The 17393-nt window shown below is 43.4% G+C and overlaps 1 protein-coding gene across 1 annotated transcript in view; it reads right to left on the bottom strand.

Moving 5' to 3' along the window:
- Positions 1-4527: 4527 nt before the first annotated feature.
- Positions 4528-17393, bottom strand: part of NUDT21 (nudix hydrolase 21) — a 21047-nt gene continuing 8181 nt past the window's right edge. Inside the window, exons 6-7 of the mRNA XM_088471903.1 lie at positions 16661-16775; positions 4528-4797 (exon numbers count right to left, since the gene is read on the bottom strand). Coding sequence (XP_088328029.1) covers positions 4776-4797; positions 16661-16775 — 137 coding nt within the window. The 3' untranslated portion in view covers positions 4528-4775. The remainder of the gene's footprint in view (positions 4798-16660; positions 16776-17393) is intronic.

Below are 17393 nucleotides of genomic sequence, written 5' to 3'. Positions count from 1 at the left end.
CCGACTTAGGGGAAACGGACTCTGCAGACAATCATGCAGTTGCGGTCATGTGACCGTAATCAGCTGACAGGTACTCAGGTGGTGACGCGCGTTTCGCCCAAGAGGCTTGTTCACACAAAGATTGCAGGAGACTCTGTCAGTATAAATACATGGATTGGCCAATCAGGGACATCTTTCTGTGATTGATGTGTACCTGGGCAATTTATCAGTTAACACTGAAGAAAATCCATCATTAGTGAGATAAAGTGATTGACAGATCATTTAGTCTGTCATAACTTTAAATTGGTCACAAATAAACATCTAGTGTTACTATTTGAAACCACATTTATTTTAAAAATTATATAACAAAATAAATATAATTAACAAAAACAGATTAATGAAAAAATTAAGGAAAAAATATTGTTTTTTATTTACCGAAAAATTATAATAATACTGTCTCAAACCTAAAATAAATTAGATATAAAATAAAATAAATTACAAGTGTGACAACTATATCATTGAGTGAATTGTGTGAAAGTGTGTTTATATAGTCCAGCTGAGTTATATTAGTGGTAGAAAATATAACTGGTATTTCCAGGTGGTCTCCCATCCAAGTACTAACCAGGCCCAACACTGCATAGCTTCCAAGATCAGACGAGGTTGGGTATGTCCAGTATGGTGTGGCTGTAGGTTAATAAGTGTAGAAAAATATAATAGTAAAATATAATAAATAAAAATGATGTATACAGGTGTTCATAAGTCAAAAAAAGTGCAAAGTGAAATATGAAGGTTTTAAAATACCGTGATAATGTAATAATGTGAACTATTCCTTAAATTATTTAATGTGTCATGTGTTTGAGATGTATTATAATTAATTTAATATTAAAAGGAATTTATTATGATGATAATATTGATGATATTTTATAAAAAGACACTAAAATTTACATGTTCATTCATGCCATAAGGCGCAATGCTATTTAATCTAAAAGTCCAGCTGCTCTCTTTTATGAGGAGTTCTTTAGTCACGTCTCCTCCTCTTATACCAAGGTTGACTGTTTCTAGCCCATAGATTTTTATCTGTTGATAGGAGCTATTGTGTTTATGATAGAAATGCCGTGCTACAGTTGTAAGTTGTTTCATTTTGGATAAATCAGATTGTGCATTCCTAATTGTACCCATATGTTCCATAATTCTTTGCTTCATCATACGTGTAGTCATCCCCACGTATCTCATCCTGCAAGGACACTCTATGCAGTAAATTACATTATTAGTTCGACAATTAATATAATTAGTCAAAGATATAGTGTTGCCAAATTTGTCCTTGATTTTGGTCTCATTACTGATGTATCTGCAAATTTTACAGGATCCACATGGGTACGTTCCGACAACAAGTGGTTTCTTTGGGGGGTGTTTTGTGTAATGGCTTTTTGTCAATTTGTCCTTTAAATTTGGAGATCTCCTCCAGCTCATGGAGACTCTCTTATCCAATTTGGCTGCTAGATCATGATCTGACAACAATATGTGCCAATGTTTTTGGATCCTTTCCAATTGTGCCAAAAATTCCCCACGAATCTTATTTCTTCAGATTTCTTAGTATTCTTATTTCCAAAAATCAGAGATTCCATTGTGTTCTTGGAAACATAATTGGATGCCCTTTTGATGATCTTCCTACTATATCATCTTTCTTTGAGGCGCTCTGTTAATTCCAAACTTTGAATTTGAAAAGTGGTATTATCAGAACAGTTTCTTTTAAGTCTCAAAAATTCCCCTTTAGGGATATTATCCAACGTTGGGGGAAAATGAGAACTGGAATGATGTAGAAGGCTATTCGTAGCGGTCTTCTTCCTGAATAATTCTGTAGCCAACATGTTGTTTTCATCTCTATATATCTTTAGATCTAAAAATTATATATCAGTACAACTTGCCTCATATGTAAACTTGAGATTGATGTTATTTTTGTTGAGGGTGCGCATCAATTCTTCTAGTTCTATGAGAGTGCCATCCCACATCAACAGTATGTCGTCGATATAACGTAGCCAGGTGGTGATATGTTGTGTAAGGTGATCATTGCTTTCATCAAAAACAATTTCACGATCCCACCATCCCAAAAATAAATTGGCATACGTGGGGGCACACGCTCCTGGGAGCATTTAACCCTGCAATGCCTTTATGGTAACAAGGTCTATCTAACACCTGGCAGAGCCCTAGCAGACTTTACCATTGCTGTTGTTTCTATAGACACCAGTTTCCTCACTCTCTCATTGCATGGCTTGCACCATTTCCATGCAAAAGCAGAAGTGGGGGTGACACTTACCAGTGTTTTGACTTTACTTATTTCTCTACATTTATTCACTCATAAGTCTATTTTTGTGACACATATGCAAGTGATTTATGCACCAACTTCTCATTTTTATATGTACACAATTTAATTGTAATGATATTTGGGAACAATCTATGTAAGATTTTGTATCAGACTATCTATTCACTCAAATATTCTGTGTTTTTTTTATATATATGCAAGTGATTTACGTATCAACTTCTCATTTTTTTATATGTATACACTTTTACTGTATGACACTTGAATATAATTTTGATTCAGACTATTCGTAGAGTGTTTTGAGTTGACACAAGTAATAGACCTGAGATAATTTTCTTGCAATTCTGACTAGAAACAATTAATTGCATTATTTCACAACAATTTGAGCTGATTTACAATCTTTGGTGTCTCATAGAAATTACTAAAATTATTCATCATAATCCCATGCATAAAAAAGATACTATATATTACCAGTGATAATTTTGTATCATTTATCTTGTAGCTGCTATTATACATATATATCTACATGAAAATATATGTATATGTGAGTCTCTCTTCTTTCTCCATATATGGGATAGAGAGATAGCTCATATTACTTTCGCCTAATCTTTCCTGCTATAACAATTAAGTTTTTCTCTGTAAAGCAGGACCTTATTATTGAAACCAGTGATTTTTCAATCTTAAATAATATATATTTCTATATATTTATAGTGGACACCTTACCATATTTTTCTTGGTGTCTTTCACACTATTATTTTAACAAGTATTATTAAAAGTTTATGTTTTAAATAAACAAACAATTCAATTTTTCTACTATTATAATTCATTAACTAAGAGTGCCCCACACAATAGTCTCTTTGGCCTGCCTGTGCAGGAATTTTGCTCAATTAATCAAAAGGGCATCCAATTATGTTTCCAAGAACACAAGGGAATTTCTGATTTTTGGAAATAAGAATTCTAAGAAATCTGAAGAAACCAGATTCGTGGGGAATTTTTGTCACAATTGGAGAGATATCAAACAAAGGATCCAAAAACATTGGCACATATTGTTGTCAGATCATGATCTAGCAGCCAAATTGGATAAGAGAGTCTCCATGAGCTGGAGGAGAGCTCCAAATTTAAAGGACAAATTGACAAAAAGACATTACACAAAACACCCCCCCAAAAAAAACCACTTGCTGTCGGAACGTACCCATGTGGATCCTGTAAAATTTGCAGATACATCAGTAATGAGACCAAAATCAAGGACAAATTTGGCAACACTATATCTTTGACTAAATTATATTAATTGTCGAACCAATAATGTAATTTACTGCATAGAGTGTCCTTGCAGGATGAGATACGTGGGGATGACTACACGTATGATGAAGCAAAGAATTATGGAACATATGGGTACAATTAGGAATGCAAAATCTGATTAATCCAAAATGAAACAACTTCCAACTGTAGCACGGCATTTCTATCATAAACACAATAGCTCCTATCAACAGATAAAAATCTATGGGCTAGAAACAGTCAACCTTGGTATAAGAGGAGGAGACGTGACTAAAGAACTCCTCATAAAAGAGAGCAGCTGGACTTTTAGATTAAATAGCATTGCGCCTTATGGCATGAATGAACATGTCAATTTTACTGTATTTTTATAAAATATCATCAATATTATCATAACAAATTCCTTTTAATATTAAATTAATTATAATACATCTCAAACACGACACATTAAATAATTTAAGAAATAGTTCACATTATTACATTATCACGGTATTTTAAAACCTCTTCATATTTCACTTTGCACTTTTTTTTGACTTATGAACACCTGTATACATCATATTTATTATATTTTACTATTATATTTTTCATTAACTAAGAGTGCCCCACACAATAGTCTCTTTGGCCTGCCTGTGCAGGAATTTTGCTTAATTTCTAATATATCACACTTGTTGAATCTAATCTAATTTCAATTGCTCAAAAGGGGTGTTAATAATTGTGTCATGGAAATATTAAATTTTTTACATAGATTTCCTCCTGTTAGTTTTTCAAATTGTTATTGATTTATCCTTAGCTGTTCTGTGCCATGCACGAGTGTCTATAAACCAAAGCTGTGTCACTATTTTTTCCGGAGATATAGTATATGATAGATAATATTGACCAGAACTGTATGAGAATACTTCCATTGTAAAAATCAAAATCCTCAGGCTTCTTACGTAACAGCACTAGAAAATAAACTGACAGACAATTTTAAACCATTTTATTATGTAAGAAAAGTGATCGACAATGAAACGATAAAAAAAATAAAATAAAAACACTAACATATCTCGCTGCTGCGTAAGTCGGCACAGTCTTTATATTGTGACAGCAACAAGGTATGTGGACTTCGGAGAGAAAAAAAAAACTATTTTGTCAAGTTTACCACATTATGAAGCTGTGCTCACAGAGACCGCTTCACCCACACGTTGTTATCTAAAGACTTCACAAAAGATCAGTTGTAAATAAAGTTGAACCTGTGGAAGAGATTTAGAGATTGTAGATTACTCTGTTAGACATTTGCTCATGAGTGTAGATTACTTTGTTAGACATTATGCTCAGGAGTGTAGATTACTTTGTTAGACATTCTGCTCATGATATTTGTAATCTTTTCATCCACAGACAGATGTGGCATTCCCAAATAATGGTAGATAATCTATTATTCTCTGATAAGGCTCAAGTGTATGGTTGTAAAAATAATACTGTATGTATCTAAAATTTTATTTTCAGGTCGGAACACTGTATATGTTATATTATAGGGGATTTGCAGTTGCTATCTTCCGTATATCTTTTCCCTGTGATTTTTAAGCATACACCATAAGAGCACAATGTAAGACAAAACATGCTAAACAAAACAGACTGCCTGTGTTCAACACGTTAGGTAGTCAGAGCTTGATATGGGCAAATGGAGATAACAACCACAGAACAGACTGTCTGTAGCTGGGATCTACCTTGGACCTTAATTACATCATACTCATAATATCAATTGGTTAAAGCAGTGTCTTAAATAACTATTTTCTATCTAAGGAAATTATTGCTATAGTGCTTTCAGATGTTAATCAGAAGGTGAATACCTTATAAACGAGGTTGATTGTTACTAGTAACTAATCCAGTTAAACAGCTTCTATTTTATGAAAATCTAATAGATATAGCTGATAAAACATTGGCTAAACTCCATACTGAGGGATGACGAAAACTTTTAAAAGTTTCCTTTCCCAAATAAAAAAACACTATATATATACATATATATTTTTTTCTTTCATCAGTTTATATTTATATATATATATATATATATATATTATACATACATACATACATACATACATACACAACTAGTTTGTGCACAGAGTCCTTTACACATGCATTTTAACTTTATTCATGGTACCTAAGAATCCATCGCAAAGTGAGTGACAGGCTGTCAGCGTTCCGGGGGGGGGGACGAAGGAGTGGTCAGAAAAACGCAGGTGTGTGTCCACATGAAGGCAGTTTCATGGGCGTGCATAAAATAGACACTGCGCATGCTTACGCAGAATTGGAGCCCTCTGCGTGCAATGAGACTTGTAGTGTCTGTGGCTGGTCAGACCTGCTGTAACTGCTGCGAGTAGCCGATGTGAATTGATGGTACCGATGTTTATGCAGAGAGAGATTGGACCGATATGAGAAGGCAGCATTGGGCGTCTTTATGGTGGCTGAGTTTTGGCAAATGAGCATATTTTAGCAGCTGCGTTCCATACGGATTCGCAGCTGCGTTTCATACTGAATCAGGCCTTCAGTTACAGGACAGAGCTGAAAGAAACTAACACAAAGTGAGGCCAACATTTACATTGGGCACACTTTTTAACAGTGAAATATGGTGGACACACAATGCCTCCCAATTGATTCAGAGAAAAGGATTTAATGCAAATATTAAAGTCCTGCTTTGTCTATGATTCCATGGGGGACACTGGACTATAGCAATGTCCCAAAGCTGCACAACAAAACTGGTGTCCTTAGCTGCAAACACAATTAACTTGTAACATTTTGTAAAGATCTAGACCACAGACCATGTGGCTGCCGGATACAACTGCCCAGCCATAGCACTGTCCCAGACCGACCTATGAGGTGCTCACCGATCTGGTTGAATGTGTCTTCACATTGTAAGGGATAGTTTTTCCTACTCCTAATATAAGCCTGATGAATCACCGAGGTGATCCACATTGCTACAGTTTGTATTGATGCAGGCCACCCTCTTTTGTAAGCATCATATACCATCTAAATTCCAATGACCTTTTGACATAGATCATTAATGCCATAACATCCAATAAGTGAAGAAATTTCCCTTCTCCATATGTGAATTAGGACATAGGCCCTGATTCAGAGCCGGACGCTCTGACCAGAGCGCTCGCTCTGAATCAGGGCCCTCCTCCATTAATATGGAGCGTCCTCCTGGACGCTCGTATAGCTGTGGGTCACCACCCACAGCATATACGAGCGTGCAAAAAGATGGTCGCGATGGTCTTGACCATCGCGACCATCGGAATTGCGAGGGAAACCCTGCGGTCGGGTTTCCCAGCCGCAAGGCCAGGAGTGATTTTGGCTCTATCAGAGCCAAAATCACTCCCACTGACATCACTAGTGATGTCAGTGGGGCCGGCTTCAGACGGTAGGCGTTCCCATGGGAACGCCTCCGTCTGGCAGGCACGCCCACCAAAGGGGGCGTGCTGTCAATCAACATCGACAGCACGCCCCCTTTGGTGCGAGACCCGGAGCGATGGAAAGTCCTTCGCTCGCCGGGTCTCGCGCATGCGCACGACGGAGCTCCCTCCGTCGTGCGCATGCGCAGTGGGGACCATCGACCCACTTGCGAGCGTACTGCCGCTCGCGAGTGGGTCTGAATGACTCCCATAATGCAAAGATCACATTATCTTGAGCCAAGTGAAACTCAGAAACCACAACAGGCTAAAACCAGGCTTGGTACTCATGAAACATCTGATAGGGAGATTTCCAAAAACAAGCTTTGATACCATTCGGGCCGTGGAAATGGGCAGAGATAAATTGGTCAGTGAAAAACTTCAACTCCACTGTTCAAACGGGGGTTGTTGGAATGTCACCAATACTAAATGAGGACTGCAGGGTGGTCGCAAAGGCGCACATCCAACAAAAAGGTCTGCACGTCCGGTAGAAAGTACACAGTCTTCTGGAAGAAAGCAGAGTGCAGATCCTTTAAAAACTCAATTTTAACTCATAAACGAAGCCATTCTGCAGAAAGTGTATGCGGACTAATGGGAAAGAAGTAGCTGGAAATATCCGCCCCTCACGCCAACTGACATAAGTCTTCCAGACCCTATGAGCATACTTCGTTGAGACGTGCAAATGGTTCAGAGAAACCATATCCTGAAATGCGAACCCCCCCACCCCTTTCTTTTTCTCCAACTGCCGCACCGCTAAAGCCAGTCCCTGTTGGTAAAAGGTCCTCTAGATAACAGGAGCTTTCTTAGAGGAACATAACGTAACAGACCTACTAATATCCTGAGAACATAAGTGTACAATGACCATCTTGGTCAGTCTGCCACTACTATTGGACAGATTCCTGCTTTACCCATTTTCGGATACGTGGAATAGATAATTCCCACCATCGGAGGGAATAGATAATCAATTGAATATTCCATAAGACCAACATAGTATTGAGAAGAAACACTTGCTATCCCAGGTCCTTGTGCAGATACATTCCACCATGTGGTCCAATCGAGAATGCCATCATGTCAACACCTGGCTGACCTCATCACTACATGATCCATTGGAAGAGGTCTAGCATAATGGACCACTCTCTGGGCTACAGAACGGGGCGGTTGAAGTGTTGGCCTCTTAAGTTTTACACCCCTGGTATAAACACAAGAAGATACTGCAGGAATATTTTGGTCTTCCCAGTGCATGATCCTGCTTCTTTTGTTCATTGCAAGGGAGTTTTTTTGTGCCTACCAGATGGCTGAAGTACCTCACTGCGATAACACTGTGACTGAATCCTTATGAGTTTTCCCAGCTACAGAAGGAGCCTCTGTTCTGGCACATAAAACCAAGAAATATTTATTGGAAGATTGAGTTCCACTGGAAACAACAGACCCTGAAACCGCTAGTCAAGGACGACAGCTCCATAGGCCAAGGAGGTTGGCATCTGTCATCACAATTTTCCATTTCTTTATGACAAAGGAGAACCGCAGAGGTTTTCATATTTGTGCCACCAGAGGAGCAACAAAGGCCTTCTCGGAGACAGACCAATGTATTATCTAATCAAGTGGTTGTACGATTTTTGTCCCATTTTGAGGGAAGCTCATTTTGAAATGCCCTTAAATAGAGCCATGCAAACTGCCCAGCATGAAATGTGGAAAGAGTCCAAGAGTGACTAGACACCTTACCACTCTGTAAAAAGGCCAGTTTGCCCTCTGGATGAATCATCTTGCTGTCGAGTGTCAAACAACAGAACTAGAAAGACCAACTTCTAATCAGGGACCAGACTGGATTTCTGGATAATCCAACTTCCAGTGGAACTTGTGTCTTCCCTGGCTCCTAACAGGGTGCTGAAAGCAAAGTTGTGGATTCTGCCTTGATCAAAAGATAGGTGAGATAGGGGATGAGTTTCACCACTCTGGACCACAAGAGAGCAGCCGTGATTGCCATCATTTCTGTGAACACTCATTCAGCTGTTCCAAGACCAAATCACAGCACCCAATAATAAGAATGGTGGGATTGAACCATAAATCATACAAGCATTGGTGACCTTACAAAATTGGAACATGCAAGCAGCACCACTGACAACCATAGATTCCATGTATTTGTCCTTTTCTATCCAGTTGGTTATGGATCTCAACAATTCCACTTTGAGCCCTCCCATCTGAACACAAGTGTTGAGTGTTTGGCGATTCAAAATTGCCAAAAAAAACAGGATTTTGGTACTTACCATTAAATCCATTTCTCCGATTCCACAGGGGACACTGGAGCTTCATGACAGTGGGGTATAGACGGTGGGTTGAGTTGAGCCTGGCACTTTAAAAACCTACAAGTGTGACTGGCTCCTCCCCCTCTATGCCCCATCAGCCCCAGTTTTAAAGAACTGAGCCCGAGAGGAGACGGAGAACAGACTGAAGAACAGAGAAGGAGAACAGGAAAATAAACAATCCAACATACTGACACACTGCAAGAACACAGCAGGCTGCAGGGGTAAACAGTCACACAACGAAAACAGACCAAACTGCAACAGAACTGAAGCAGAACAAGTAACTGAGAACAGGCAAGAAGCACTGGGTGGGCGTCCAGTGTCCCCTGTGGAATCGGAGAAATGGATTTAACGGCAAGTACCAAAATCCTGTTTTCTCCTTCATCCACTAGGGGGACACTGGAGACGTCCCAAAGCTACCCTCCTGGGGTAGGGGGGGGGGGGGAAGAGTGCTGAACGCCCTGCAAAACACTACGACCAAAATTTGAAGCTGAAGCCGCAAAAGTGTCAAATCTGTAGAAACGTACAAAAGTATGAACCGAAGACCACTTCGCTGCCCTACAAAGCTGTGAAGCTGAGACACCTCTACGTGCCGCCCAAGAAGTACCCACAGAGCGCGTAGAATGCGCAGAAATGGGATACCGGCGGTGGTCTAGCAGAAGCCACATATGCCCGACGAATAGTCAGACGAATCCACCTGGCCAAAGTTTGCTTAGACGCAGGCCAGCCACGCCGATTAGCATCATAAAGGACGAACAGAGCCTCTGATTTACGTAGCCCCTCAGTACGAGACACATAAATGCGAAGTGCCCGAACCACATCCAAGGAGTGAGAATCCCCACAAGAGTCCGACAACGCTGGCACTACAATCGGCTGATTCAGATGAAAACCCGAGACCACCTTGGGCAAAAAGGAAGGGCGGGTACGAAGTTCCGCCCGATCCTCGTGAAAAATCAGCTAAGGGGAACGGCAGGACAAGGCTCCAAGTTCAGACACTCGTTTGGCCGAAGCCAGGGCCAATAAAAGGATCATCTTCCAAGTCAAATACTTCAATTCCACCTCCTGCAAAGGCTCAAAGGCGGCTGACTGAAGAAAAGATTCAGGTGCCAAGGAGCCGTGGGTGGCACAAAGGGGGGCTGAATTCTAAGTACCCCTTGAAAAAAAGGTCTGAACCTCCGGAATCAAAGCTAGGCGACGCTGGGAAAAAATTGAAAGAGCAGAAATCTGCACTTTAAGCGATCCCAAGCGTAAGCCCGCATCAAGGCCTTTTTGAAGAAAAAGAAGAAGACGCGGTAAATGAAAAGAGGAAGTGGAGGATCCACGACCTTCACACCAGGAGATATAAGCCCTCCAAATGCGATGATAATGCGCTGATGTTACCGGTTTTCTAGCCCTAAGCATGGTAGGAATGACCGACCTAGAAACACCATGGCTTCTTAGGATGGCGGTTTCAATAGCCACGCCGTTAAACGAAACCGCCGTAAATCCGGGTACACACATGGACCCTGTTGTAGAAGGTCCGATCGTAGCGGAAGAGGCCAAGGTTCGTCTGCCAGAAGGAATAATAGATCGGAGTACCAAACCCGACGAGGCCAATCCGGAGCCACTAGGATGACGGTGGACGACTCTCGTTTGATCCGCTTGAGAATCCGAGGGAGGAGCGGAAACGGTGGGAACAGGTACACAAGGCTGTACGGCCAAGGGATCAGTAAAGCATCCGCTCCCACCGCTGCCGGATCCATGGTCCTGGAGCAGTAAAGGGGTAGTTGATTTATCAGAGATGCCATCAGGTCTATCTGTGGTTTCCCCCATCTGCAAACCAGTTGATGAAAGACCTCGGGATGAAGGGACCACTCCCCGGGATGAAGATCCTGACGACTGAGGTAGTCCGCTTCCCAGTTGTCGACTCCCGGAATAAACACTGCGGAAATTACCTCTACGTGTCTTTCTGCCCACAGAAGGATGCGACTGGCTTCTCTCATTGCCAGACGACTGCGGGTTCCTCCTTGGCGATTTATGTATGCCACTGCCGTGGCGTTGTCGGATTGTATCCGAACCGGAAGTCCTCGTAACAGAGGAGCAGCCTGTATCAAAGCTCTGTAGACTGCCCGCAGTTCGAGAACATTGATTGGTAAGAGGGATTCCTGCTGCGACCAAAGCCCCTGGAAGTGATTGTCCAGCACCACCGCTCCCAATCCGCGGAGGCTGGCGTCCGTGGTGACCAAGGTCCAATTCCAAATTCCGAAGCGCCAACCCGCTAACAGATGCTCCGTCCGAAGCCACCAGAGCAAGGATATGCGGATCCAGGGAGACAGACGCACCAGCCGATGCATCTGTAGGTGGGACCCGGACCATTGAGACAGAAGATCCAGTTGAAAAATTCTGGAGTGAAATCTGCCGAATTGGATGGCCTCGAAGGAAGCCACCATTTTTCCCAGGAGACAGATGCAAAGATGCACAGATACTTTCCTGGGTCTGAGCACCAGACGAACCAGCTCCTGTATGGCTATGGCCTTGTCCCTTGGCAAGAATATACGAAGCAGAACAGTGTCTAGAATCATTCCTAGGAACTGAAGTCTCTGGGACGGCATCAACTGAGACTTCTGGAAGTTCACAATCCATCCGTGTTGAATGAGAATCTGATGTGTAAGGGACACTTGGTGTAAAAGGACTTCTGCCGTCGGAGCCTTGATGAGTAAATCGTCTAGGTATGGAACTATCGTCACCCCCCCGAGAGCGCAAGTGAGACACCATGACGGCCATCACTTTGGTGAATACCCTGGGAGCTGACGAGAGATCGAATGGCAGGGCCTGAAACTGGTAATGAGCTTCCCTGATGGCAAATCTGAGGAAAGCCTGGTGAGGAACCCAAATTGGGACATGCAGATAGGCGTCCTTGATATCTATCAACACCAGAAACTCTCCTGCCTCTAGTCCCGCAATGACAGAATGGAGAGACTCCATCTTGAACCTGTGAAATGAAAGATACTGGTTCAAGGATTTCAGATTCAGAATGGGTCTGACTGACCCATCCGGTTTCGGAACCACAAAAAGGTTTGAGTAAAACCCTTGTTGTCTTTGTGCAGTGGGAACCGCCACAAGAACCTCGGCCAGCAAAAGTTTCTCGATCGCTTGACGCAAAATTAGTTGCTTCAAGGGATCGACGGGCAAACCTGTTGTAAAATAACGCACAGGAGGAGTGAAAGCGAACTCGATCTTGTATCCGTGAGATACCAGATTCCGAACCCAAGTGTCTGGAGAAGTCCGTCTCCAAACCTCCGAGAAACGCTGGAGACGAGCCCCCACCTTCGGATTTCCGAGATGGGATGGGAGCCCATCATGCCACAGGCTTGTCTGCTGGCTTGGGATCTGGACGGCGGGCATTATTTGCTTGACGTCCTCTAGCACGGCCTCCTCGCCCCGCTGAAGACGAACCTTGCGATCGTCCCTGAAATCTTGCAGATGCTCGAAAGGAACGAAAGGAAGGTCCCCTAAACGAGTGACGCGGAGGAGGTGCTGATGAAGATAGAAAGGTACTCTTACCTCCAGTGGCCAGCGAGATCCACTTGTCCAGCTCTGGACCAAATAAAATATCGCCTGTGAAAGGAAGAGCTTCCACTGCTCTTTTTGACTCGGCATCCGCTTGCCAGGCACGAAGCCAAACTGCCCGGCGAGCAGAGACCGCCGAAGCAGAAATCCTAGCGCCTATCTGGCCGATATCTCTGGAGGAGTCTCCTAAGTATACTGCAGACTCCTGAATATGTTCTGCCAAGGTAATCAGATCTGCCCGCGGAGTGTTGGATTTAAGACCCTCAGTCAATTGTTCCGCCCATTTTTTCACAGCCTTGTTGACCCAAGATCCTACCAAGGCCGGCCGGAGAAGTGCACCCGCGGCCGTATAAATGGATTTCAAAGTGGTTTCTAATCTCCGCTCTGAGGTTTCCTTCAATGTAGTAGCTTCTGGAACAGGTAACGTGGTCTTCTTTGACAACCGAGAAACCGAAGAATCCACAGGTGGCGGGGTCTCCCACCTCTTCCTATTGTCCGCAGGAAATGGGTAAAGAGAGAAAAAACGCTTAGGAATCTGGAATTTACGGTCCGGATTCTGCCAGGCTGCCGTCATCTGTTCGTCCAACTGGAGAGAAACAGGGAATGTGACAGCAATCTTCTGTGACCTGGCAAATAAGGAGTCTTCTAACGATTCTGGAGCTTTCTGGCCAGAAATCTTAAGAACTTCCCTTACGGCTAGGATGAGTGCATTGCCTCAGGTTCTTGTGAGTAAGTCTCTACGTCTGATTCGTCCAGCATCTCCCCTTCCTCCTGAGACGAGTGATCCGCTGCCGAATCCTCATTTGACTGGAGAACCGCCGGAAGAGCCCTCTACTTAGATGAGCAACTTACCGTAGCTTCAGGAGCTTTAGACGCAGAACCCATCACCTGAGCAAGGCTATTCACCGAGCGGACTAAATTCTGAGCCCACGCTGGTTCTGTTGCTAGAAAAGAAGGGTGAGATGTGCTAGGTAGATCTCTGGCGGCCTCCCGTTCCTTACGGGAAGCGGCTAATTCAGAAGAAAGATCCGCCATGAACCCTGCCAAACTATTTATGATGGAGGGAGTGACAGACTGCGTGTTAGCACTCTCTGCTTCACACGTCTCGCACAGGGAAGACCCTTCGGAGCGAGCATGGGTAAATTTCTTCCTGCACTTAGTGCAGGCAAACAGCTTTTGTGAAGCAGCTTTTTCTGTCCTGGAAGTCATCATGTACTCACAGCCAGAAACCACATACAACTCAGGAATGCAGAAGGAGTATAGGGAGAAGCAGAATTTCAATAATAATGCTACACAAGTATGGGAGCAGACAGAGCAATAAAGGGAGGAGCAGAATTTCAATAATAATGCTACTCAGGATGCAGGCAAAGCAATATAGGAGGAGCAGAATTTCAATAATAATGCAGCTCAGTAACAGGGGCAGACAGTGCAATATAAGGGAGGAGCAGATCTTAATAATGCTACTCAATAGAAACCAGAAGGTAGTTAAAACTACCTTCTGTAATTACAGACCCCCTGTAGAATCTGTCAGATCTCCCCCTCCTCTTCTCTCCGTCCAGTGCCTGCAGGGAGCCCAATGTAGTAGCTCCTCTAGCTCTCTGAGGCGCCACTCCCGTTCAGAGCGCGCCAAACTAGCCCAGGCAGTGAAGGAAGGAAGGAAGAGGAGGGACCCATAAGCTCCTCCTCCCAATGGCCGCCGCTATTGTATGCGTGCAGCATACACTCATCTAAGCTGAACATGCGCGGCTGGTGAAGCGAGGCGCTCATGTGTTCCCGCGCTGACAGCGGGGGCCAGCGGCACGACCGCCGCCAGTTATAAACGTGCCGGTGCCTTTTACACAAGCACCGGCACGCAGAGGTAGGACTGCCGCTCCAAGCGCGCCTACCTAACAGCCAGCGCCGGTGTTCTTTTGCAACACCAGCGTGGCACTGACAGCCGCGCGCTGTTCCAGACCCAGCATATTATTTACACCTCTCCTGCTAGTCAGGAGAGGTGTGCTACTTACCGGGCTGCTGCGGCCAGAGCGCTGGGCAGTGAGGGGAGAGCGGGGACCCGGACACAAGCCAGTGTTAGCTGTGGCGGGCCCCGCTGAGTCTGATGACTCCTTAACTGCCTAAAGCAGCCTCCCCTCCATAGAGTGACCGGACACAGGCTGCAGTAGCCGTGTGGTCCCCTCTCAGGCGGCTCCCACGATGCAGGCAGACTGTCACAGCCAACAGTCTGCCTGTCCTCTTGCTTGATTTTCTTTTACAAAATGTTATTTAATTTAAGGGCTGGAGACAGCCCCTGTGCACCGGCTCTACTCGGGCACATTCTAAAAACTGGGGCTGATGGGGCATAGAGGGGGAGGAGCCAGTCACACTTGTAGATTTTTAAAGTGCCAGGCTCAACTCAACCCACCCTCTATACCCCACTGTCATGAAGCTCCAGTGTCCCCTAGTGGATGAAGAAGAAAGAATAATTTGGTATATGAACAAAAAGTTATTTTAAATAGAACCCATCCACCTGAGATAATCACAGTAACAGCATTGGGATAATCACAATGAAGTGCACTTCATATAGTCCACAGTGAAAACAATTGGAAGGGTGATTGGAGATTGATGATGCATCCCCAATCTGTAATGCACTCACCAAGGAATTGGCATGAAACCACTGATCCCGGTACAGTAGCAGACAGACATCCACCAGCATCTCCACCAGGTGGGCAGAATAGGAATAGGTCAGAAATCAAAGGCCCTGCACTTTTGCCAAACTTATCAGCAGGAAAGGACTCTTTCAACCCATCCACTAACCAATAATCTTATCCAGCTCAGAAGCATATATACGATATCACCGAGGCTCTAGAGTTTATTTTTATATTTGCATCCACCTGCCAAACCTTGAACCAGAGCAAGCAGAGACTACTGCAGCTACAATCGTGGCCCAAATTTGAAAAGCACCCCAAAAAAGTTTACTAGGTATCAACAAATACAAATGAACTTAGTAAAGAACAAAACATAAGCTACATTGCAATGCAATCCAACCCCAGCTAGAAGTACTTCCCTGCAGCTGGGGACAGAGAGGAGGGCAGAAGTTTTTAGCACAGTGTCTGTTTTAGGCTGCTATGCAATTCTCAACTGTAATCATTCCCGCAGCAGGTGCCATCTATGCTGACTGAGGTCTGCACCAAATCCCAGGGCCAAACAGATTAGCAGCCACTGTTCTGGAGATAGTCAACCCCTCTGATGGTGGCCCCACGTGACCTGGAATCTGCAGCCTAGCAGGTTCAAGTCCTCCATCAGAAATGACTGTGGATTCCAGTCACTTCGTTTGGGAGGAGGTGGCACCTCCTGGGGACTTTTACACCCAACTGATTGGGCCCAAGTTAGCTATGTGTCAGTACTAAAAGACGTCTCTTGGGGAAGTGAGGTTGTGAGAGGTGATAAAGAGCATAGCATCGCCTCATCCTGCTCTGAACTGCTGACAGTCAAGCGAGGATGTCTACCTTACATATAGCATTAAGCAAAAACATAAGTAAAAGTCCAGACTGCCGATGGAGCCTAACAAAAAACACCCTGCCTTGGATCAGTCTATGCCGAGTTCCCTGTACAATGGGTATGTGTAAGAGAACCAATGTCCTACAACAGACTCTATATACCCCACTGTCCGGTGCCCAAAATCGAATGATACAGAAATCATACTACTAACTTGCAACAATATGAATACCTGTCTTATTGTAATTGATTATTGAAGAACAAAAAGGAAACAAACATAACTATAATGAAACAGGCAGGAAAATTAAAGCATTGGGCTCTGCTAGTTTAACGTCAATGTTACATACCTGCTGAGGAGCTGCGGAAGGCTAGAAATGATGGGTCCGTAACCTGGGGCGTTGTCATACAATTCAAACAAAGGGGCTGCAACAAGTTTGTAGTTTTTTGGGACTGCAAACAGAGCTAAAACATAAAGGAGGTGGTTACTTTGAAAATCCTGATCTACTGATTTTATTGATGTACCATAGAACCTCAGCTGATCTGACCCTAGCTTACATGCATAGCTCAGACTGGATAACACATTCTACACAGGATTCAGGCTCTATTAGATTCTATATGAGGCAGGATTGGCAATTATCCGTAAAAGTACTGTATAAGAGGAGGAGTATATACAGATCCTACTATATAACATAAGGAGGGGGGAAAACCTTATATTACCAAAAAAACAGTAACCCAAAACTGGAACCAACCAATAAAGAATGGGATCACAGGTATAAAATTAGTGGCATATAGAAGTACTTCTAAAACAAGAAGGGGAAAAGGGCTAATGACAGTTATTACGGTAAATGTGTTAGAGGTTTATATCCCCTATCACAGAGGTTGACAAACAGTTGATGACGTGATAGAATGGAAAATTGGCATCAAGTATTTAATTCAGTTAGTTCAACTAAATTATTTCTTCTCCCACCCTCCTGTGGGTGCGAGGAGAAATCAGACTAAAGTGCCTGCTGCGAGGCTGTTTTCCGAATTAGCGCGGCGCTAACAGCCTTGCAGCCAGCACTTTAGTGGCGGTTCTTGCGA

This window comes from Taudactylus pleione, unplaced genomic scaffold, assembly GCF_031769625.1.
Source record: "Taudactylus pleione unplaced genomic scaffold, aTauple2 ptg000117l, whole genome shotgun sequence".
NCBI lineage: Eukaryota > Metazoa > Chordata > Amphibia > Anura > Myobatrachidae > Taudactylus > Taudactylus pleione.
The sequence above is the reverse complement of the archived record's forward strand: the minus strand, read 5'-3'. Positions and strand labels throughout refer to the sequence as shown.